The sequence below is a fragment of the Xenopus tropicalis genome, chromosome 8, assembly GCF_000004195.4.
Source record: "Xenopus tropicalis strain Nigerian chromosome 8, UCB_Xtro_10.0, whole genome shotgun sequence".
NCBI classification, from domain to species: domain Eukaryota; kingdom Metazoa; phylum Chordata; class Amphibia; order Anura; family Pipidae; genus Xenopus; species Xenopus tropicalis.
Genome location: NC_030684.2, coordinates 91,690,573 through 91,715,964, shown reverse-complemented (window position 1 = coordinate 91,715,964; position 25,392 = coordinate 91,690,573). Strand labels below are relative to the sequence as shown.

General features: G+C 34.9%; 1 protein-coding gene across 1 annotated transcript in view; it reads right to left on the bottom strand.

The window, feature by feature from the left end:
• lrfn5 (leucine rich repeat and fibronectin type III domain containing 5) overlaps positions 1-25,392 on the bottom strand; it is a 118,497-nt gene that overhangs the window by 5,650 nt on the left and 87,455 nt on the right. Inside the window, exon 3 of the mRNA XM_002941756.5 lies at positions 4,192-5,599. Within this exon, the coding sequence (XP_002941802.2) occupies positions 4,192-5,579 (1,388 nt within the window). The 5' untranslated portion in view covers positions 5,580-5,599. The remainder of the gene's footprint in view (positions 1-4,191; positions 5,600-25,392) is intronic.

Genomic DNA, 25,392 nt, shown 5'->3' with positions numbered 1-25,392 from the left:
GAAATGATCAAATTAACTCAACACTAAGAAATTCAAATATCATAAGATATATTTACAAATAACTAAAAAGCCATTACAAATATGTAATGAATGTATATTGCAAAGTTGCTTAGAATTAAGTTCTCTTTTATTAGGCAAAACATTATTTTTAGACGTTGACATGTCCTTTAATAGTTCTCGCTAGACTTACAATGAAACAATAATGTGATTCTGAGGGATTATTTACAAAATGGCCTCTGCTGCAGTACTTAGGATCTTTCTAATGACATAAACCTTTATAAGTCTTATTTACTAAGCATGATAATATTTATGGTCCTGCAACCTTTCCAGAGTAATTAGGCGACCAAGTGCCATCCAAGGTACATGCTTCTACAACCACTTCTTGCGCCAATGCACTCCACCAGTCCCTTTGAAAGAATCATCATGAAAATGTACCTATTGGTGCAGGGGAAATCTATAGCTACTGCCACAAAGTTCCCACATTGGCCTCTGTAAATAATGCACTAAACTTGCACCTAAAGAATCACATGCAGATTTAATTTTGACTCTGAGCATCTAAAAGGTTTTTAATTGTACCCAATTAGGAATCAGCCAAAACTGCATCAGTTGGATTGCCACCTTGTGGCTGCTATTATGCTGGACTTGTGGGAAAGAAATGATGCATTGTGGGAAAAATATGGATTAGCCATCTGCCCATTTATTTCTGCCATGTATTACTATGCTAGACAGAGCAAAACAGTGTAGACTAGTACAAAGGGTTTAGATAAACAATAATTTAAATAAAGATCAAATTTGGAACAAGAAAACCAGACTTACTGGATTGCATAAATCAGATACACAAAAGACAAAAATGGAAAGAATGAACTAGGATAAGACAATTGCATTTCGCAGATTTTTTGGCATTTCACAAATGTTCTTGTTGTTTTGTGAATTTTATGGTGAAGCAAAACGGGACAGATTTGCTCATCACTACTCAGGAATGAAGGTTAACATGAATAGGTCCTATACTAAGAAAGGATGGATTTTTAGAGTGAAGTTTATACAGGCAGCTGCTGCTGGGAGATGTCAATAATAATGATTATACTGATTACAATAATAACAGTAATAGTAGTAATTAGTGTAATAATGTTGTAATAAATATTAACCTTAAGTACTCCATGGTGAATGTTATCAGGTCCTAAAGGATTTAAGGTGGACAGTAATAAAAACCAAAACAAAAAATTGAAACCTACTGTTGCAAGACATGCATAGGTTTTGCAAACTTTATTTTTCTGTCAGGCAAATTTGTCGCAAAGCTAAAATTTTGCCCTGTTGTGACCATTTTTTCTGTTAGGCACATATATTATGTTCCCCCCATTAGTCTCTTTTGCACTTCCATTTAACTGGTCACCTATAGTTAAACTTACTAAAAGAGCCTTCATGAATTTGTTCCGTGAGAGAAGCATTGGTTCAAACCATCTGCTTTCACTCTGTTTCTGCTAATTAATTTGGTGTGACTTGGGCTGTGAATGCAAATTGTTACACCCTTTTTAGGAGGGTTACAGATGGATTTAACTTTATGTAATGTCATATTTAAAGCCATGTGCTAAAGAAATTACCAGGGACTGTGTGGAATCCCTTTTGGTAGAGATTTCAGCAGAGCTAAAGGTTACAAAGAAAATTACCATTGGTGTATGCTATAAACCACCCCATATAAGTGAGGAGGATAAGGCCCAGATACTTTTGCAAATGGAGGAGGTCTCACAACTAGGTCGGGTTGATATTATGGGGGACTTTAATTATTCGGACATTGACTGGAGTAATGGGGTGGTTAAGTCAGAAAAAGCTAGTAGGTTTGTAAATATGCTAAATGACAACTTTTTATTTTAGGCAGTTCAAGAACCTACTAGGAATTATTCTCTCCCTTTTGGTGATATCTAATAATACTGAACTCATCTCTAACGTTTGTGTGGGTGAGCATCAAGGCTTCCCTTTTAATAGACCCAATTCTAGTAATATTGTATCTGATGCATGGGTCACTCAGGAGGAAATTCAAAAGAGACTTGAACATAAAAAGGTAAACAAAGGTCCAGGACCGGATGGTATTGATCCCAGGGTATTAAACAAGCTTAGCACTGATTTATAGAGTGCTTTACACAGATGCTGGAATGGCAGTGGATGTCATCTACTTAGGCTTTTCTAAAGCATTTGATACAGTAACGCACAGAAAGTTAATGATAAAACTGAAGAATATTGGCCTAGAACATAATATTTCAAAATATGTAATTGGATAGAAAACTGAAGGACTAGATTACAAAGAGTGGTGGTAAGTGGAACATTTTTTAATTGGGCCAGTGTTGTTAGTGGAGTACCGCAGGGATAATCCTTGGTCCTTTGCTTTTTTATTAATGACCTGGAGGTGGGCATACAAAGTGATGTTGCTATTTCTGCTGACAATACTAAATTGTGCAAAACTCTAAGTTTAATACAGGATGCTGCCACTTTGCAAAGTGATTTGATAAAATTAGAAAACTGGGCAGAAAAATGGAAAATGAGGTTCAATGTTGCTAAGTGCGAAGTTATGCACTTTGGTAGAAATAATATAAGCACAAGCTATACACTAAATGGTAGTGTGTTGGCGGTATCCTTAATTGAGAAGGATCTGGCAATTTTTGTAGATAACAAGTTCTAATTTCAAGAAGTGTCATTCTGTGGCTACTAAAGCAAATAAAGTGCTGTCTTGCATTGACTCAAGGGATGAAAACATAACTTTGCATCTTTATAGGTCCCTGGTAAGGGCTCACCTTGAGTATGCAGCGCAGTTTTGGGCACCAGTCCTTAAGAAGGATATTAATCACTGGAGAGAGTGCAGAGACGTGCAACTAAACTGGTAAAGCGTGTGGACGATTTAAACTATGAGGTTAGACTGTTACAGTTGGGGTTAAGGCGCTTGCGACGGGACATGATTACACTGTACAAGTACATTAGAGGGGATTATAGGGAGATAGGGGATGTTATTTTTTCCCATAAAAACAATCAGCCCTTTAGATTAGAGAGACGGAACTTTCATTTAAAGCAGCATAGGTGGTGTTTCGTGGTGAAGGCAGTGAGGTTGTGGAATGCCCTCTGAGTGATGTGATGGTGGATTCTGTTAATGCCTTTAAGAGGGGCCTGGATGTGTTCTTGAACAAGCATAGTATCCAGGACTGTTGTGATACTAATATCTACAGTTAGTATTGATGTTAGTATATATGGTTTATCTACGTGAGTGTATAGATAGGTCAATATGGGTTTATGTATGTGAGTGTATAGATAGGTTAGTATAGGTTTTTGTATGCTGGGTTTAATTGGAAGGGTTGACCTTGATGGACTCTAGTCCTGTTTCAACCCTATGTAACTTTGTAACTATGTTACTATTTGTTTATTTCTTTTCACAACGCCATTTTCTTAAGGTTTTTTTTTTTTTTTAGCTTGTTTGCGTCCTTGATTCAGACCATTGTGTAACAGTGAATAAAGTAAAATAAGGATATTAAAGATAATTAGTTAATTTAAAACTAGTGCAGTAATGTTTTATGCTAAGACAGATACCCTTATGGTATAAAACAAATTTCTAATATTACAGAACAATTTGAATGTCAGTTAGAAGTAGCATGGGACACAAAAGCAAAAAAACAAAAAAAGTAATGAGTATGTCATGTTAACATTATAGTATGATTTAGACATTGGTATTTGTTAGTGAATACTTTAATGACATATTCAGATTATTAATTTATTATTTATTTTTGTTTTGCCACTATCAGAAGATAGACTGATTTTTGGCTGCTCGGGATTAGTTCCACTTGCAACCAATCAGCAATTTGGCAGTCAGAAAACAGGATAGAATAGAAAATGAATAGCAGAACGCCTGAATAATAAGAGAAGCAAATAAATGATAATTAGACTGAAGCCTTAGTTAAACAGCTTTTTCAGTCATTGTCAGTGGAAAGCCGGGGATGCAGAATAGGTTAGTCAATAATTCAATAAATAAACAAGTGGGGATCCCTAAATGTTTATTTAAAAGGTGAATATCTTCTTTAAATACTACACCAATTGATAAAGTATATACCAATAGTTTTCTTTGCAAAAAAGTTGGTAGCATAAGAAAGGAGTCACAAACTAATGGCAAGTGTATACCACATATGCAAATATAGTTTTGAAATTTCCTGTTCTTACCTGTAAACGAGTGAGTCATCATATGTACCATTATATTGTATCTGAAACATACGTATTCCAGGTATATTCCTTTGAAAGTTAAACTTGATGAGAACAGTGGAAGATGTTGCTTCTGCCACCACTACTTTCTTATCCTGGGTAATTTTTGTGTCCCCATTGCTACTACTAGCATTAGAACCAGACTTTGTGGAAGTAGAAATGTCTGAAGATCCTGGGTCTGGCTCTTGAATATGGTTTGTACTATTAACTAAGTGAGGAAGTTTGATAATGTGAAGGACAGAAGTCTTTGTTGTTTCTCCAGCAGGATTAGAAGCAATACAGGAAAATGAACCTGTATCCTTGACAGTTGTTATGAGAATGTCAAGCGTTCCATTGTCATAAACAAGAATTCGGGTTCCATTAGAGATAAGTTTACTTTCAGGAGATATCCAGTGGATTGCAGGTTCAGGATCTCCAAGAGCTTTGCACCTTAAAGTTGCTCTTTGTCCCTCGAGAACTCTGAGCTCTTGTGTGTATCTAGTGATTAGTGGAGGTTCACACAAAAATTCTTCTTCAGTTATAGACCAAAAGTATCGTCCAGATAAAAGTGGAGGTGAAGCACAAGTTTCTAAATCATCTTCTCTTAAAAGACGCCTCAGCCATAATAATTCACAATTGCAATGCAAAGGGTTACCCCCAAAACTTAATGCAAATGTAGAGGAACTTATTATTCCTGAGGTTACTAACACCTGGGCTCGCTGAAAGAGAGGATCAGGTGGTAGCTTTTGTAGCTTATTTGACGTCACATCTAATCTGTTTAGTTTATGAAGATGTGAGAATGTTCCTTTTGGGATATGTTCTATCATGTTGTGATCCAGACTAAGTGTATGCAAGCTAACCATCTTTTCCACTGCATCCCAAGGTATAGTTTCAAGGTTATTATACGATAGGTCAAGTTCTTCAAGAGCTAAAACATCATCAAATGCTGTAGATGAAATTAATGTTAGTTGGTTGTTATTAAGTATCAAATGGTGGAGATTTAAAAGACCACTAAACATGTCATTGGCAACTCTAGTCAATCGATTGCTGTTCAAATGCAAAGCTCTTAAGTTGCGCAAGTCAGAAAATGCATGAGGTGTAATGTAACTTATTGTATTCCTTGACAGCGTTAGGTCCACTAAACTTGTCATATTAGCAAAATCTTTCCTTTTAATGCTTGTGACAAAATTATCCGCCAGTCGTAGTTCCACAGTCTTTCTGTTAATGTTTGGAGGGACAAATAACAGCCCTTTCTTGTCACAAAGGGTTGCAAGATTTGGAGATAAATTTTGACAGGCACAACGCTTTGGACAGATCTCTGCTCTTACTGCCATGCCAATGAACAGCAGATAACAAAACAGTTTTTCCATGGTAGATTAAATTGAAAAGCCTAGAAAAAAAAGAAAGAAAACATGTTAGATATGTTATTATAAAAATAGTATATTTCTGTGTAACCACCTTTATAAATTACTATGAAAAAGTGCATATACTTTCTGTACTGTTTCATATAATTTTATTTGATAATAATCACTGTTTCCCCCATATGGAATAAAAGGCAATAAAAGTTTGCCCAGAAGCAGTAACCAATAGCAACCAATTAGATGTTTGCTTTTAAACAGGTGACCAGTAAGTTGTACCTGCTGATTGTTTGCTATGGGTTACTGCTCCTGGGCAAATGTAGTGCCTTTTATTACATAACCCCATAAGTAGCATCTGGAAAATTTGTTTAGATAGTTGGATCATGAGAGAAAAGACTGACTTTTACAAAGAACTCATATCTCAGGAAAAATAATGTAAAACTGCAAAAGTTCTGATGATGAATGTCTAAGTAAATTTACATTAATTTATTTGTTTGTGGGTTTAGGCCCCTTTAGAGGAGAAGGAAAGATGGAATTACTACATCCCCACAGTTTTGCAGGCAAACGATCTTCTCTCTCTCTCTTCCTTCCTTCTCCTTTCGATGTGATCCCGGGGCCCGCACATGTGCAGTAGAGTAAAAAAAACTACTTTTTTGTCAAAGTGCAGCTTTACACACTACTGGTCATTCACAGACAGCGCGAAGAAAGAAGATGGAAGAGGATCGCTCGCCTGCATATACAGGAGCACCAGCCCAGGATGTCAGGTAAGTGAATAAAGTCACTGGGGGATGCCTAACATTTTAGCACCTCCCGGTGATTCTACATTTCCTTCTCCTCTAAGGCTCTCTTTGCACTTTGCACCTTATGCTGCAGTTTGGATAAAACACGAATATCAGTTCAACTACAGAGTCCATACAGGCAAAACAGCGTAATTGAATGACAAATTGATGGGTTAAGAGAAGAGCTTCACCCAAATATGCCCCAGTAGCTCTTGATTTTCTTTTTTGCTGATTCACTGCACATGCTCTATGCTGCTGTCAGTTATCTGAGTTTAGAGACTGACTCAGTATACAGGATATATAGAATATAATAGTCACCCTGTAAATCTGATGGTTTATTTAAATTCACATTACATGGCAGCTCTGAAACCAATGCAATTTGCATCAGAATTTAAAAATCAGCCCTGCGGCATCAGCTAATATGACTGGCCAACCTTATTTTGTGCCAAACCCTAAGCTTAGCTTCTCAACAGCTGCTCAGAGCCCACTGAGCATGTGTAGTGTCACTGTCACTACTAACAAAATCCAAGATGAGGTGCTCATGTGACAACTCTGAAGGCTTGGATCACTACTGCTATAGAAATGCTTCAGGCTGGTGCAGTAACTTTTGTTTATAAATTATGACATTTCAGTGTTTAGTTCTGCTTTAAAATGGTAATTGATAGTCCAGAGAATATTCGTGAATTTAGTTTGGGTCAGGAAGGATTATTTTCCCTTTCTGGATCCACTCCTCCTATAAGGTTTTAGGTAAGGGTTAAATGCTAAACTCAAGTGCCTCTCTTTAACATACAAATATAGGACTTTTACTGTAATGTTTTAATCATATAAGTGTAATGTTTATGTTTGATTTTATTATAATGTGTTTTTGGGAATATTTGGCTATCCTTTGTATTTTTCTGTTGTAGCAGCTGCAAAACCTTTGCAGGGTAATTTCACTGCAGGAATAAAGATTGCTCTCTCCTGCGTCTGCATGGTGAATTGATTCATATATAAGCTATTACTGCTTGTGCTAGATGACAGCATTCCTAGGGAGACACTGAAGATTTAGTACAAACAGAAGGGCTATTGAATCTCTCTCATGGCAGAAGAGGAGCTCCTGTTGGTAACAAAATGTGGGGCATTCAGTGTGTAGGCAGAGGCAGTCCAGAAGGAATCTCTCTCTGTACAGTAAAGGAGTGTTCTCATATAGAAACCTGGGCTTTAAACATGTTCTTTGTACATGCTGACACCATTCTTATTATTTAAGTGTAAATAAATGCTGTATTCATTTTACCCCATTTTTGTTTCATAGTGTTCCATTATAGCATAAACACAAACATTCCTCTTGTGAATGAAAAATAAATACAGATGCCTTATTTTGATATTCAGTTTAATAAATACTGTATATATATATATATATATATATATATATATATATATATATATACATACATATTTATACATACACACAGGTATTTGATCAATTATTCAGAAACCCATAATCCAGACAGCTCTGAATTACAGGTCACCTGACCCTATTTTAATTAAATAATTAAAAAAATGTTTTGTAATTATTTCCTTTTTCGCTGTAATAATAAAACAATACCTTGTATATGAACCATACTAAGATATAATCATCCTTATCAAAGGCAAAACTATCCTACTAGGTTTATTTAATGTTTAAATGTTGTTTAGTAGATTTAAGAAATGGCGAAATTACGGAAATACCCCTTATCAAGAAAGCCTCAGGTCCCAGTTCTGGATAACAGCTACATACAGTATATATATATATATATATACACACACACACACGGGCCACAAATATCCTTTATATTATACATGAATACAACAGATGAAAATCAGTTATAATCAGTGGTCAGTGATGTCATTTCTGTCACATGACTCACTAAAATTTGTGTATTATAATAAATAAAGTACCAGCTGTTGTAAAATATGAGGGTGTTACAAGTCACCTCAGAGTTCCATGACCTGTATAAAAGCACTTGCCTTTCATCCTTCATCCTTATATGGTCATGGCACTTGGTGAGTTCTAATATCCTTATATTTTACAATAGGATGTAAATTATTTACACACACACACGCACACACACACATATTTTTCAAGTAAATTGCATCCGTTCTCAAACATTAAATGCAGATTTATAATGGATTTTAAAAAAGGAGACATTTTATTTCAAGTGGCAGGTATAGATTTCTAATCTAGAGCCTTGGAATGTGTACAGTCATTGCAACTTTTAATTTTAATTTCAGCATATACACAAAAATCTATTGAAAGAACCCTAATAAAAGCCTCTTTTAGGAAAAACCTTGGGCTATTGAGCTGTGATAATATTTCAGTTAGAAATTTAGACAGAAATTATCAGCAGTGCAGTCTGAATAAACTGCCTACGGGAAACATATTCAAGTCAATTAAATAATTATATCTAATAGAGTACAATTATATTGAGAGAAGTCCACTAAAGATACTTTTGTCAATATGTCATACTTGAGCTGAACAAAACCATGATTGTGCAATTATGTTTTAAAAATAATATTTTTAATTCAAATGAAAAGTGCAAATGTGCTTTTGACTTAAAGTATATAGGTTTTTATAATAACAAGCGCTGCTTATGTAGCCATGTTATAATAAGGGTGATAGAAAGTCTCAACTGACTTCCTAAAACAGGAAAAGCAGAATTAGTTATATATTAGATAAGTCAGTGAGCTGTGGCCTCATGAAAGCCAATTTGTATTTCCGTTCCATTTGTTTAGGGGCAGTTGCTTTATAGCATCTATAGTCAAAGCTCTTTTATCCATTATTTTTTCTATAATATGCAAACCACCAAACAGAAAAATATATACTCATTAATATGCAAATAATTACTAATTAATATGCAATAAGTTTACAATGCTACATTTAAAAACTATTTTTAAAGCACTGAAATTACATTTTCAATGGAGAAGGAAAGGTAAAATCACTGGGGGGGGGACTGCCAATATGTTAGAGGTGGAGGGCCGCTCATGATAAGTAAATATCCGGTAAAAATTCTAGTTAAAGGAGAAGGAAATGTGCAATCACTGGGGGGGGGGTGCCAAAATGTTAGACACCCCCCAATGATTGTAATCGCTTATCTTATACCACGGCTTGTGCTCCTGTTAGGTGAAAACTGCACCAGCCCGGGGTAGCTGCAAGAGAGTGATCCTGGAGGTTGCATAACATTTTGGCACCCCCAAGTGATTTTACCTTTCCTTCTCCATTAATGGTAATTAAATCCTTCCATGGAATTAATCTTAGGTTAATACATCACATGCCTAAGGCTGTTAGCAAAGATACTCTGGCTCTGTTCATAGGTAGTAACAAGCCAGAAATGTTTACTTACTGTATTCCTTTATTGTATTTAGCTTTAAGAAGGAATATGCCTGTGGCCAAGAAGAGTGCACTGAAGCCTTAGCTGATTATGCTGCCCAGTTTTCTTAATGGAATTGCTAATATGGTCTGCTACATATATAATGTAAAGTCACATGCTTGTGGTGGAAGAACAATATTGTGTTAAACTTTCCAGTCTAATAATTTGTTATGCAAAATTAGTGTTTTGTTCCATACCAGGCCCTAAATGACGGCTCAGATGCACAACAGCTCCCAAAAGCGAACTTGGATGTGCAACTAAAATTAAATTTTAATTTTTATAAACCAAGAAGGAGAAGAAGGAAGCTGCATTTATAATTTTGGTATAGCATCTACTAATACCTGAATTGTTTATAAAGTTCATTCTCTACCAAATTATAACTGTAAATTATTAACCAGTCTAATATACTTAAAGGTTCATCTTTAAAGGGCAATAGTGAAAAAAAAGAGATGTTAAAGAAAGCTTGACTTTTAGGATTACTATAAGGAATGTGAGTGCTATAAGAAGCAGGGTCTTTATTATAATACTAAGATTTAGTACAACCTGTGTTCCCAGGACTGGGACATTACACATGGAGATCATTATATACTCGCATTAAATTATGCTAGATAAGCAATCTAGAAAATCCTGGCAGCAAAGGCCTCATCACTGCCAGTAACAGAGGAGGAAGGGAACTGAGGTAAATGACATATTATGTTTCTCTCTAAAACTGTTGGTATTATGCCATCCTCCCTTTGCATCTAAATGTATTGCTTTCTGCCTTACAACTCTCATCATAGCTTTACTACATAAATGTACCAGTGCTTCACTATTGCACAATAAATAAGCAATTACACTTTATTTCTTTGAATGCCACTGCATTGAATATTCACATAAAGTAGAGAATAGCCTTGGAATAGACACATAAACCAAAGGTCAAGGTTGTCTATTTCCAAGATTTGCACTACACATAGTAAAATCCCTATACTATTCCATAATTAATATAATCCTTCTGTAAGTGATACTGAACACTAAGAACAAAGAGATCATGCGATACAGGATATAAGATTTTTTTAAATGAAATCCAGCATATCAATCTTCAAGGACTGTACATCAGTCATTTACCATGTGTTTTATTAGTTAAACAATATCCAAGTTTAATTTGAGCATATTATGCTACTAAATGTAGACAAATACAAATAATGCAGATTTATTACAGGTCATGGGGGGATTTAAAAGGTAGATCCCCTCCTATTCTCAGGATGCTAGATGCAGTTAAATGAAAGACAACAAAGCCAAAAACTATTCAATAGAAAATGGAGTAAATCATATCGAGGAGAGGCAGGCTCAAATAAACTGTTAATGGCTTGTTGCAAATACCTCTGTAGGTAATGTTGGACAATTTGGCCAAATGCAACCAAACTGGTCCAAAATCTTAAATTAGAGTCCGATAAAAAAGTTGTTAATTGTTTATCAATGACCAGCCTCATTCATCAACAGAGCCCAGTGCTTATCCCACCCCTTGTATGACCAAGTGCCTCCTAGGTATCAGCCAGTACTTACTGCACATTTTCGTTTAAGCATAGCGGTAATAATAATACAAACTTGCTTATTACATAAATTGCCCTCACTGATTAATCTTCCATCTCAAATAATGTTCCAAGGCCTGAATAGTGTAGAAGAGTGCTGTAAAACATTTTCCTTCAATATAAATGCCCCTGCAGCTTAGTATTAGTTTGTAAGGAAAAGCAATATTTCAGTAATTTAGGGCAAAGCCATTTTCAGAGGCTGGTAGAATTGAGTCAGAACATTTCCACAACTACTGGTGGGTTTAAGGGGTGTCTTTTCACTTGTACATTTTATGTTTTTACTTATTTGTTATTCAATTACAGTTTACAGTGATTACTTGAAACTAATTAACTTGTAACTTGATGCTACATAATTAACTCATAGTAAAATGGTTTTAAAAAAAGGTTGTTTTTTTCTTACTACAGACCTGGAACAGTCTCCTTGGTGTTTTCTCTGTCTTTCTACATGTTAGACCAGGCAGAGTAGTGGGGCTTTCTCTTGAGCACAGCCAGTATTCTTTTTTATCTCAACATAGTAGTGCCTGCCTATCAGAATTCAATGCTGACAGGTAGAGAGCATCACATCAATGCACAAGCCTTTAATATGTCAATATCTCTTTCAAAGTCAAGTATTGTTTTCAGTAATATTTCTTTCCTTTTAATATTAAATTGTATTCTATTAATATAACAGTGGTCATTAAAGAAGACCCCAGCCATATGCTCTCTGTACCTCATGCCAGAGGCAAGCCATTCATAGGGCAAGTACAGAACTCCTTTGCATCCTGTGCACAGGCATTTCCTAACTCACAATGTGAATAGAGAGCTGTGAAATTTCTTTATGGTGAACTGATAAATATGTTATTTGGCACCAATAATACTAAAAGGTAAGGAGTATAAAATAAGAAGGTGAATATTTTCTTTCCCAAGAAAAGATGGGTAATAGTAATAATTTCCGCATTTCGCCATTGGCAAATTGTTTCACGAAAGTTCTGTGAAAATTCACCGCAGAAAATTTCAACGTGCGTCAAAAAAAATACGTTACGCGTCAAATATCGAATCAAAAAAGGCTGCGGTCACGTCAAATTTGGCACAGTCCCGTTAAAAAGGGCGCGGGGGCGATAAAAAAAACCTACGCGGTCGGCAAAAAAAAAATTGCGCAAATTTTTCGCCGTTTAGCCAATTTTCTTACCATTTCACAAATTTTATGGCGAAGTGAAACGGGACAGATTCACTCATCACTAATGGGTAACCCTATCTCCATTACAATATCTTACCATTACATTTCAGTAATATTACACTTTAAATACATTCTCAAACATACCAAGTTTTAATTTTTTTACAATTGAATGCATTATGGTATTTCATTTTAATTGCACATAGAACTATGTTTTCAGCCAGCAAAGAACAGTAAATGTGCAGAAAGTACTTTAGAGTACACCTCTTTGTCATGAGATAAAAAATATCATATTAAAATAGGAATTTTTACTCATGCTTGTACAAAATTCTTACATCTAAGTCAGCTGAAGTATTGCTTGGTGACATAGGGGGATAATGTAATAAATGTCAGAAATGGGCAAACAAAGCATTAATTAGAACAAAAATTTTGTTTTCACAATGTAATATTCTTCATTAGACCAATATTAAACTGCAAATATATACTATTATAATATATATAATATATATATTATAATAGTATATACTGTATAACACTATGTATGCAGCATACACTGTATTCAGTAGATATATTGTATTTAAAAAGATAAAATATACCGAGTAAAAAAATTGCACAGGCATAAGCAAACCTGTCATTATTCTTTATCAATAATTCAGAGCATTTATGACCATATGCATTTGGGTTTATAGATAACGCAAATCATCTAAACTTAAAATTACACATGTAGCCACAGTTATCTTAGATTATTACAGCTAGTGCTGGAAGATATTTCCATCCAGAGTATTAACTCTATATGATGCTATGAACATTTTAATACCTCAAAAGCATCACTAGGGTATCAAGTACACAGGGTGATGATCATACATGTCAGCCAGAAATATTCAGTATATATAATATGATTAGCTTTCTTTACAGATAAGGTCTCCCCGACTTTATGATCTACTACTATACCCATGAAATATCAGCTCAGTTTATGTTCCTATGTTTTCTTCCGCCTGTAATAAATGAACTCAACGTTGTGTACAAACACCACGGCTGTACTGTATTTTTATGTGTAATCAATTTTTAAGGTTTCTCTATATTTTAGCTCATTTTTAATAAATATTATTTTTGCATTTAGGTTTGTAGCTGTTCTTTGTTTTATCATTGTATTTAACACTGTTTTGGTTTTAAATTGCTTTTTTTCATTTACAGTAGATTGCAATTGCTTTCCCCATGATATTTGTCTTTGTTTTATTATTGAGATCCTCACATCTCAGCTCCAATAACCAAGGGATCAGTGAAAGATTATGTAAGATACTAACAATGTCAGCCAAGGAGAATCATGAGGTGATATCTATTCTGTATGAGAATGTTCAGCTTGGCAGGAATGTGTCAGTCATAAACTTTAGTTTTTACACTGAAGATATCTGGAAGAATGCAATAAACATCAACACATCAATAGCCTTACAAAGTAAGTTAGCCTTGGCAACAATTCCAGTTATAGAATACAAATACAAAAGCATATACAGACACATGTACTATATGATTTCAGGTAACTAAGGGCCCCAAGAGGGCACAATGTGAGAATTTATAAAATATCACTGGATATTGCTTATATACTTTCTACTTTCCCTTTATAGGCTAGTGAGTGACAAGGAAAATTTTGGCAAAACCTACATTTTTATATAGTTAAACTTAAAGCTCGTTAAAAAAACTACAAACTGACATTAAAGAAATATGTTTTCTATCTTTCTGAAGACGTCACATAGGGAGAAAATAGCAGCTATTGGCTAGAAATTGTTTCCTTTGTTTTCTATGGAACAAATAGGCTATTATACTGCAATAAAAAGCTCTGCAAACTATTTCTGGCAAGCTATAAGACGCAGCTACTAATCCCACTGTTTGACAAGCCCAAAGGCCGAAAGAAACCAGGAATTTTATTCATTGCTACTGGTGGCAATCAGAACACCTGTGGTTATCCTTCCAACAGGCAACAATGGAAAGCTGTATACATAGCCATCAACCCCCAATTATCATTAAAAAAAAACAGCAAAAACACCAATTGAAACACTAGTGCTCCATTGTGCAAATGTTAAATTATATATAAGTCAATATTTCCCAGCCTTTTTTTAACAAGGCCTCCCATGTTTATCATAAATAAAAATCAATCTCTATTTTATCTACATTTTTGAACTGCCTTCACGTAAATCGTACGTACAGGTATGGGACCTGTTAACCAGAATGCTCAGGACCTGGGGTTTTCCAGATAAGGGGTCTTTCCATAATTTGGATCTCCACAACTTGTCTGCTAAAAACCATTTAAATATTGAATAAACACAATCGGATTGTTTTGCCTCCAATAAGGATTAATTATATCTTAGTTGGGATCAAGTACAAGGTACTGTTTTATTATTACAGAGAAAAAAGTAATCATTTTTAAAATGTAGAATTATTTGCTTATAATGGAGTCTATGGGAGATGGCCTTTCTGTAATTTGGAACTTTCTGGATAACAGGTTTCCGGATAAGGGATCCAATACCTGTACCATAATAGCTGAAATGCCAAAAAAAAAAAATGGCAAATTAAATAACATGGAATAAATGAAGAGAGTGACCAGGTTACTTAAAGAATTGAAAGTTTGATGTACAAAGATGGATAAAATGGATCTATTTAGCTTAAATACAGGGTATCTTTAGGTGAACCAAATGTATGGCGCTGAAGAGTTTGTATAGCACCCCCTTTTCTAACTTGAATAGAAGTCATCTGCATTTTCCAACTATAGTCCAGCTATAGTTACCTGAAAAAACTTTTTTTACTGTCATCTGACAAATAAAAGAACAAGTGCTTTAGACAATTTTAATGAAGAAGTCTATGAAGCGCAGTTTTTGGACACTCTGGCTCCTCGATTTGGGCTGCTTAAAAAATATGGTGCCCAAAAGTGGCCTGTGTGTGGTGAGTAATTATAAAATGGTTATGAAAGCTAGTTTTTTTATATACTGTATATAATGAGGAAAATGTGTTTCTATTGATGAGTGAAATTTTTCGTCAAGCATGGATTTGCGGCAAATTTACAAATTTTGCAATTAGCGGATTGTTACGGCAAATGGGCACAAAAATTTGCTGTGGAAAAATTTGCTGCATGCCAAAAAAAGTTGTGCGCCCATCCAGTGCATAAAAAAATGATTTGTATGCCAATTTTTTCTATGCGCATCAACACGCAACAAAAAATTTTTTGACACACACAGCAATTTTTTTTTTAATGCTCGTCATTTTACGTGTTTCCCGAATTTTTGGCCGGGACAGATTTGCTTATTACTATGTATGTCTAATTTGAAGTTTATAACAGACAGGACTAAATTGTCATTTGAGTTCTTCTGGCCAAGTGTAGTTTCCCACAAGTCTTTTTTCCTTGTTCATACTATATTTACTGCACATAAAGGTTGTTGAAAATAAATCATTACAGTGCATTATTTTAATACTGCAAATTTATATGTATAATTTACCTATGAACAGTTAGAAGGAAAATAGTTATTTAGTGTATAAGGGAACTATTTTATGTTTTATGTTATCAGATAATTTGGGACCGTTTTTTCTAACTTGTTCAGAATGATACTTTCATTTTCTGTTCATCATACAAAACAGTATAGAAATATTTTCTTTATAGAAATTCACTAATACAGCTGGCAAATGTTACTGACATCAGCTCTGTTCAATTTTTTGCCCATTACAATTTATCTTTATAACTGAAGCTTATCTCCATTGAAGCTGACAATAGTGATGAAAAGGGCCTGCAGATCATAAAAGGTCTACTAAGCCACAACAGACCATTACAACTTAATGAGGCACATGAACCAATGCAGAATTTTGACATCACAGTAGTTTTATGTACAATACTAGTGAGGCACACATTTCAGCTGCTCTTACTTTCTTACACTTCTCTGTCTATTATGCCTGCTGCTCAGACTGTATGTTTGGCTATAGTACAGTTTCTTCAAGGTTTAATGTTTATTAAGAGATTCTTATTATGTATTTAATATCTGTTATGGCGATACATTTACAGAGGGCTTTATAGAGATTATACATCATTTACATTAGTCTCTGACCCACTGAAGTTTACAGCCTAAAGTTCCTATCATATTCACACACAGTAAGGTCAGTTTTATCAGGAGCCAGCTATGCTGCCAGTATTTTTTTGGAGTGTGAAACACAACTGCAGTACCAGGAGGAAACCTATGCAAACATAGGGAGGTCATACAAACTCCTTGTGGGCTGGTATGAAACTCAAGACTGCTACCCACTGATAACAAAAAAAATAATTATATATTGCCTTTTATTTTTTATAGCGGATTAAAACTATTCTGATAAACCAGATAAAAAAAAAACATGTTATGGGTAATTCCATTCTCTGTATGCTACCCATAAGGCATTCTGTAAAGGCATTCAGTATGAGTTTAGTAGTTATCCATCCATAATATCAGTGGGGTGGTATAAGTATCATTATTATCATTCCCAGAGAGCACAGAAAACTCTTAATTAGTAATAAGCAAGCAATGTTTGCCATGCGGAAATTTTTTTTAAATGTAAAATTTCACAAAAATGCATCGAGGTCGATGGAAAGGAAAAATTCTATAGTGGTTAAGGCATTTTCAGCTTTGCAATAGGATATACATTGCCTTACATCGTTAGAGAAGGTTCTTATGCACTATGCTAAACCTGTTCTTTATATAAAAGCCTCCCATGTAGCCAATTTCTTCCAAAGTCTTGCCCAGGCAGACAGGGAGAGGGATGGCTATAATTCCACTGGTTAAAGGTTAATGTGAAAGGAAAGGGGCAGATAATTCTGACATCTGTGTTTTTGCATGGAGAAATGGTGGAATGAAAAAAATTGTTAAAGCCTTGAATTTAACCACAAAACTATTGTGGGTGGAATTATTTGTTCATCCCTGCTCCTAACCTCTCTATATATTGGAACCCTAAGAGCAATAGTGCAGGAACTCCTGAAGGGGGAAATCAAATAAACGCAGTTAAGATACAGTACATTCTTTTATTGTCTTTATTTTGCTTATAGTCAGTAAGGCAACAAGGTTTTTTTTATGTTGAAGACACCAGAAAAACTACATGTATGTACTGTATGTCCTAATGTATGTATAACTTTAACTATAAAACACTACAGATTCACATCTGTGTGCATTTTGCACATTATATAGTAGCCACTTTTTTGGTCAAATACCATGCAGTCAAGTTTGAAAGGAACATCTCAATCAATCACATTTTTGAACAGAAGATTAAATAAACTGTTACATTGTCAAGCTATTTTCATAGTTAGGTGGACTGAATGCCCCACAATAGTCCTATGACTACTACTTGACTTTAAACAAGTTCAATATTACCCATTACATATTAAGGATTATTATGTTACTGATGCAACTTTTACATTTGCTCTTTTATTTTACTGTTTAAAGTGAACAAAGAGACATCAAAAGAAGGAAGAGAACTTTAGGTCGAAGCAGCTTTCAAGCTGCTGTTTTTGAACTTTTTCCAAGTACAAGTAAACAACCTGCAGAGTCCAAGAAATGTACAAAAAGCTTTTTATCTTATCTCAGAGCTTAAACTGGCAATCTGCTTTGTGGCTACATGCTCCAGGATGGCTGGTTTAAAATATGCTGAAATAAAGAATCCAGATTTTAATCTGTAAACTCATATGGATACACAGCTTCTCCTGGTGGTATGAAGCAAGAGCTTACTGCAGCGTATGAAAGATTAACTACTAATACATGCCACTGCACAGTATACCAAAAATAAAATCAAAGATAACTATATACTACAAAAGAAGGGGTACAGTAGTAAAATATCTACATATTTTAAAATGCACCCAAATAAGTCTTCTTGGGTCTGATGACAATCTGGATATATATAACCTTATATTTTGATACTGAACCATCCTACAAAATTGCCAATCATGTAAAATTATTTTCATTCCTTTGCAAATAATATCTATAAAAATTTATTGTTGTTGGGATTTACTTCCATTAAGCCATAAAATCAATAGTGTGGATTCCAATTCTTCCCTGAGGTGTACATTTGGGTTTAGGTCTGGGCTCTGTGCAGGCTAGTCAAGTCTGCAACTCTACATACCAATTATGTATGAACCTTGGTTTGTGCAAATGGGAGGGGGCATTGTTGGGCAGAATTAGAAATGGAACCTCTGCAAACTATACCCAAAAATAGGATGCACAATACCCTGTATGATCAATATAGTGGCACTTGTATAAGCAAGTTAGAAGGGGTGTCTATATACACTGTTGCCCAGTATATATATAGCGACAGTAGAAAGCACTCACGGCTCAATCTATTCAAAAATATCAAAAAGTTTTTATTGCTCCACACTCACATTATGTGAGTGTGGAGCAATAAAAACTTTTTAATATTTTTGAACAGATTGAGCCATGAGTGCTTTCTACTGTCGCTATACGAATATTTTTTGGTGAGAACCCGGCATGTGGCCTGTGATTGGTGAGTGCGTCAATGGAACAGATATATATATATATATATATATATATATATAGAATAGTGTATGTCTTTTTTTGTATTGTATGTATGTATGTATGCATAACTTTATTTATAAAGAGCCACAAGGGTACGCAGCGCTGTACAATCTTACAATATACACAATTTACACACAGGAAGGACAAGTGTTATAATAAATACAATAAACAAGTATAAATACACAGGGAGTAAGTGCCATGTGGTATGAGAAACAGTAGGAAGGAGGTCCTTGCCCATAGAGCTTACAATCTAAGTGGTTGGGTAACATAGAGGCACAAACTGGAAGGTAAGAGTGCATCAGGTATGGGCATTTGCCCTTAAGCGCAGAACTAGGCAAAGTAATGTTTTAGTGCTCCAGAAGGTAACAAGAGTTTTTTCTTAAAGAGAGTGGGTGAGTTTTCCCTACGGAGGGATTCAGGGATAGAGTTCCAGAGGTAAGGAGCAGCGAGATAGAAAGGTTTACGACGAGAGAGTGCAATGGGTGTGGATGGTGTAAAAAGACGGAGGCTCTGAGAGGAGCGGAGACGACCAGGAACATGCAGGGAGATCAGTGAAGAAATGTAGTGAGGAGCAAAGGAGTGAAGGGCTTTGAATGTTAGCAGAAGGATTTTGTAAGCTTTCCTTTGCTTAACAGGCATCTATGCAAGAGAGCTTAAGTGAGGCTGAGCAGGTTCCCTCTTAGGAGAGAGCAGGAAGATCCTGGCAGCAGAGTTTAATTCTCCTCCCTAAAAAATGTTTTAGGTACACATTTAAATTTGTTAAATAAATAGTTTTAGTTGTAATGATTTCATATAGAACTGACATTAAATACTGAAATAACTCCTTTAATAAAAATATGATGTTTCAATGTTATTCTGCTTATAGGTATGACAACGCTTACTATTCTTTTTTAAGTAGATAGTAAAAGGTCTTATTATGTGAAAAAATTATTCCTTCTTCATCATTTTCTGCTTATATACTAGCAGGAGCTACAATTTAACTTTTCTTATCTGAGGAGTTCTGCTTATACTGCATAAATTGCTTATAACTTCTTTTAAGAGAAATAAAGAGCCAATACAGAGATAAAGAGAAATAAGACCCAAGCTACATTTATCATAGATACTAGTGTATAACTTCTATTGAATGCTCTCCCTTTAGCTTACTACTTTAAAGGGGACCTGTCACCTTAAGAAATAATTCCAAATTGTTTTCTATTGTGTTTGTCAAACAAAATAAACTTTACGTACACTATATAAATTATTTAAATCTTATTTTCTTCAGCCTTAGAATTCACAATTGCAGCAAGCAGGCAGGGGCCATTTTGTGGACACTGTTATCAAAGCAGGCATTGCATCCTGCCAAAATCTTGTTTCTGTGCCAGTATGGGCGGACCTGATATAAATGCCAATGCACTGGTTACAAAATGACATGGTGAGGAGGGAGGGGGAATGGGAGGAGTGCAGCAACATCTAAGAAGTTCTGAATTGAAAGTGAAAGTAGGGGAAGGCAATATATGATTGACAGCTGGGATTTTTAAATGCTTTTATAATAGGTATGGATGTGGCAATGAAAAAATGATTTTGAGTTTGATGTTTAATTTGAAAAGAGCTTTTATTATACAGCTTTTTATGTCTGGGTGACAGGTCCACTTTAAGCGGGGCATTTATTAATATTTGGATTTTCGTGGTTTTATAGTTTTTTTTTAACCACTAAACTCATTTCCACAAGTTTCAGTAATTTATCAAAAGATCCAAATTGAAACAGCACCAAAAAAAGTTGCAAAAAAAAAAAAAATGCAAAACCTGCAACTATTTTGTATTGTTGTATAAAAGCCAGCATAACCCCCCCCCAAAAAAAACTATAAAACCACAAAGCAAAGAAAAGATCATCTTGCAGTAAAAGTGACATTTGCTTTTGACTTCTACATGATCTTGACAGATTTTTGATGGCGTATTTTTTGCATTCGATTTTGTCTCAGTTTTGTCACATAATAAATCTTGACAAGAACATGTTTTTATCCCCACAACAAAATCAGCTTTTGGTGTCAAAAAACCTGAACCCGAATTATGGTTTCTAATAACTCCTTTACTCTGACCTACCCACAGTAGAAACTCAATGAAACATTGTCCTCAGAAACCAGTACAGTGCCATACCAAATATACATAAATAACCACTAGAAGTACAATGGTTACCTGTGTTAAAATGAATTAGTCATAATTAGATTAATTTATGTCTCTGCATTATTTTTCTGCATATGTCTGCCTATAGCAAGGTATACTCAGCAAATATACATACTGTAACAGTTAATAGTAAGTGGCAGATTCATTAATCTTCGCCCAACCATGTTAGAGCAACCAACTAATGAAAATATGAGTTCTTGTACTCACTCGGTTTTTAGCAATCAATTTATCTGATTTGTTGCCGAATGACATGCAAAAAAATATAAAAGTGTTTCCTTTTTCATGAGAGCATTTTGACAAAAATAAAAAGTTTCCACATAAAATATAGTGTTTTTTAAAAAAAATAAAAATTCAGAGACCTGCTTGTTGAAAAAACAAATCAAAAGTTTTGTGTTAAAAACATTTTAATTTGGAAACAAGCCAGAGCAATTGATTCCTTTGTAATTTGGAAGCAAGCCAGAGCAATTGATTGCTAATAAACTGAGTCAGTCAGTTGCACAAACATGGATAGGTGAAGATTAATATGTATGCCCCTGAATGTTTTAGATGTCAGGCTAACTATAACTGTGAATTCTGTGTTTAATTACATATAAGGTGAATCAATTTGGGTCAAGCTTGTCTTCCACATCTTTTTATAATCCAATCACTGAGGATTTGACAATGTGGTATTGATTTAATCAACATCTCTGTAAGAAAAATAATAGATAGGTGACAACAATGAACATGATGGATTCAACTGAAAATACATTTTTATAAAGACACCAGTATTATATTTTCATGCTACATGAGACACAATGGTAATTTATAATAAAAAGTAAAATTGCCTAAGAACAGTGAGCCACTGGAAGAAAGCTAAAGAGATGCTTAGCAGTAAAACTCAAGAGCCCTGCACTTATGATTTTGATATATCTTACACTGTCCTCTTTGTAAACTCTCTCTTATCATATATTATATGCCTACTTACTACTATATAAGTATACAAAACATAGCTCTGTTAAGACAGACCCAGTTTTGCTAGAGTTTTGAAATTTTGCTCATTTTGTAAGTTAAAGAAATGATTCAGTTGTGTAAATACTTGTTTTCTTCTGATAATTGCTAATGTTCAAGTGTAAATGCTGTTCTACAGTGACTTTCTCGCTGCTGCTTTGGTTCATATATGTAGTACACAGCATTTAATTTCTGGGATGCAATGATGCACAATAAAGTTCTGAAATGCCATTTAACTAATTTCTCAAAGGATCCATCATTGTTTACTTGTTATTAAAGCCACTGTGGTCCAAATTTCAGTTCCAATGTCAGAAGAACTGGTAAATAGTTTTATCAGCTCCTTTAAAGTTCACTGGGATCAGGAAGTGACAGAAAGTGCAAAAGTGAAACTGGCTTCATATTCTTGTTTACTGCCAGAAATAGCATAAACCATAAATATTTCCTAATTAAAAGAATAGGCAAAAGATATGTTTAGCACATGCCATATTCATTGAGCTCATGTCTAAAATTCTGGAATTTATCAAATTTCATCTTTGGCCACACTTTACTGAAATTCTGATTCCAGTGTAAATAATAGCTTTTTGACAGGAACTGTTTCCTCATTTCCATTAAACTAGAGCTTTGAGTGTGAATATGAGAAGGCATGTCAAACTGTGAACAACGATTGTCGGGTCAATTATCACATATAGTTCTAGAGGAAAAGGTGGAAGACTGATGTATTAGAAATAAATAAATAAAAACACAGTACACTAGATAAAGGCAAATAGGCATACACTAAGGTGTATAAGGCAGGTCCATCCATCTGTTTGAGCCCATTCATGCATTAAATGACTAAGAGTGTAACGTATCTTGTATAAGCCACAGACTGGTTCCAGAGTACAGCTACAACTAAAAAAATGTATGGAAATCCTTCTCTATTGGAGGCAACAACAATTCTACTGCTTGATTTTTTTGTGTTTATTTTTCATGCAGCATCTCTTTTATTTCCTGTTGCATTAGGCTTTAAAGGGGTGATCTGGTAACCGAAATAAGACATGTGAAAACTTAAAAGACTCATTTACAAAGGGCCATGATGAACAGTTCATAAGTCATTTATGTTACTTTAAAAACAACACATCCATAAAATGTATACTGACCTTACCATTACTTTTAAAGTGATAGTAATATCACAAAGAGTTGGGTAAGTGATACTTAGTTATATTAAAATACAGCTGACAAAATGTGTATATACATTATCTGTCCTCTTTTTGTCTGTGTGGGTTTCCTCTAGGTACTCTAACCCCCACCCCCCCCCCTCCCCACACACACACACACTCCTAAAACATACAGACAGGTTAATTGGCTCCTGATACTATTGGCCCTACTGTGTATAAAAGTTATAGGGATTGTAAGCTTCATTGCCACTGATGTGAATGGTGTATAATCTCTGTAAATCATTGCATAAATGTATAAAAGTATATACACCATAAATTAAAAAAACTCCATAATTAAAAGATTATTAAAGTTTCTTTATTGCACCATTTCACTGTGATTCCATTGTTTCAGTCCTGCATTAAGACATTTATCAAGGATATCTTTATACTTGGCAATAGAGGTACATTTCACCACTAAGCACTGATTATAACTGAGGGCATCACTAAGCACTGTTTATAACAATATATAATTTATATTATATTCATGGCTCTTCTACACATATATAATACTATGGATACATTTTTTGCAAAATATTCACCTAGGGAGTGCAAGGAGGAGATGTTATCAGTTCTGTCTGCAAAACCTGTGCCAAGCAGGAGATCTCTACAGCTTGGTACAGGCATTGAGACCAGAAGTGACAACTAGGGAAAGAGGCAGATATGATTGGATTGCATTATTTGACCCAAGTTCACAAAATCTGTTGGGATTTCACAAACCCACCCCCCATCCTGGGCCTTTAAAGTCCATATCATCCATCCATATTTTGAGTTTGAATAGTGTATTGTAGTGATGGGCGAAATGTTTTGGCAGGCATGGATTCGCGGCAAATGTCCGCGTTTCACCATTGGCGGATTGTTTTGCAAAATGGATGAAAAAATTCGCCAAATTATATGCCAAATTAGAAAAGGATAACATATTCAGCTACTGTGGTTGTTCCTTTGTTATTTAGGTCAAAAGTTAGATTAATTTTAATTTGAGGATGAATCCTTAGTCTTCTGAAAGGTCTAGTCAACATAAAGAGCAAATTTATGGGGTCCATTCATTAAAGTCTGAATGAGTCCAAATGGCAAAAATTTGTATTTTTTCTAACTTTTAGAACTGTGCGTATTTTCTGCAATTTTTTTGTTAATTTCCATGACTTTTTCGTGCTTTGCGTCAATTTGTGCAACAAAATTGTATTGTCACAATGAGTACGAAAGTTTTGTTATTCATTCAAGCTTCGGTATCGTGACTTTCCTTTGGCCAGGCTGGAGCTGCATTGAGTGCCATTGAGTCCTATGGGAGGCTTCCAAAATCATGCACTGAAGTCAGAAAGTTTTTTGCGCCATTTCCGATCATTCGGAAACTAAAATTTCATAACTTTCGGATTGAACCACAATATTTTCGAACGACCACAATACGAATTTTCGCGCAATTAACACACATCAGAAATTTTTGTATCTAATTCGAATTTCGGACTTTGATAAATCTGACCCAATGTCATTGATATTATTTATAGTCGAGGTTTCTATGAGAAATCATTTGGCCCCATATTACTTAATAATCAGGGCCCTTGGCTAAGGTGTAAAGTGTTGTGCTGTTCATCAACCTGCAACCTAGGGAGTGTGACAGTGAAAACCTATGTGGCTCACTGCAGGCAAAAGCACTGCAACTCTCAACTTGGTGGAAGCAATATCAGAATCAAATGAGGCAAAGTAAAAAATGCAAAAACAAACATTAAAAAAAATGTGCTTGTTTGCAATGTACACCTTGGACAAAACAAAAAATTTGCCCCATTCTATTAAAAAACATTTCTTCTTTTACTTTAGGGGGCATATTTATTATGCTGTGTAAAAAACGACGAGAAAATTCACTACACATCGCCAGGCTTCGGCGTGTAAAAATGGCGTAAAAACGGCGTAAAATTGGCGTAATTGTTTTACGCGTTTTTCTTCCACCGGAACTTATGGAAAATAATGGCGTAATATCCGGCGTAATATCCGGCGTTCAGAGGGCGATCTTTTCCATTTATTTTACACAGCTTTTTACTCCGTTTTTTCGGCGAATTAGTTTTACACAGCATTATAAATAC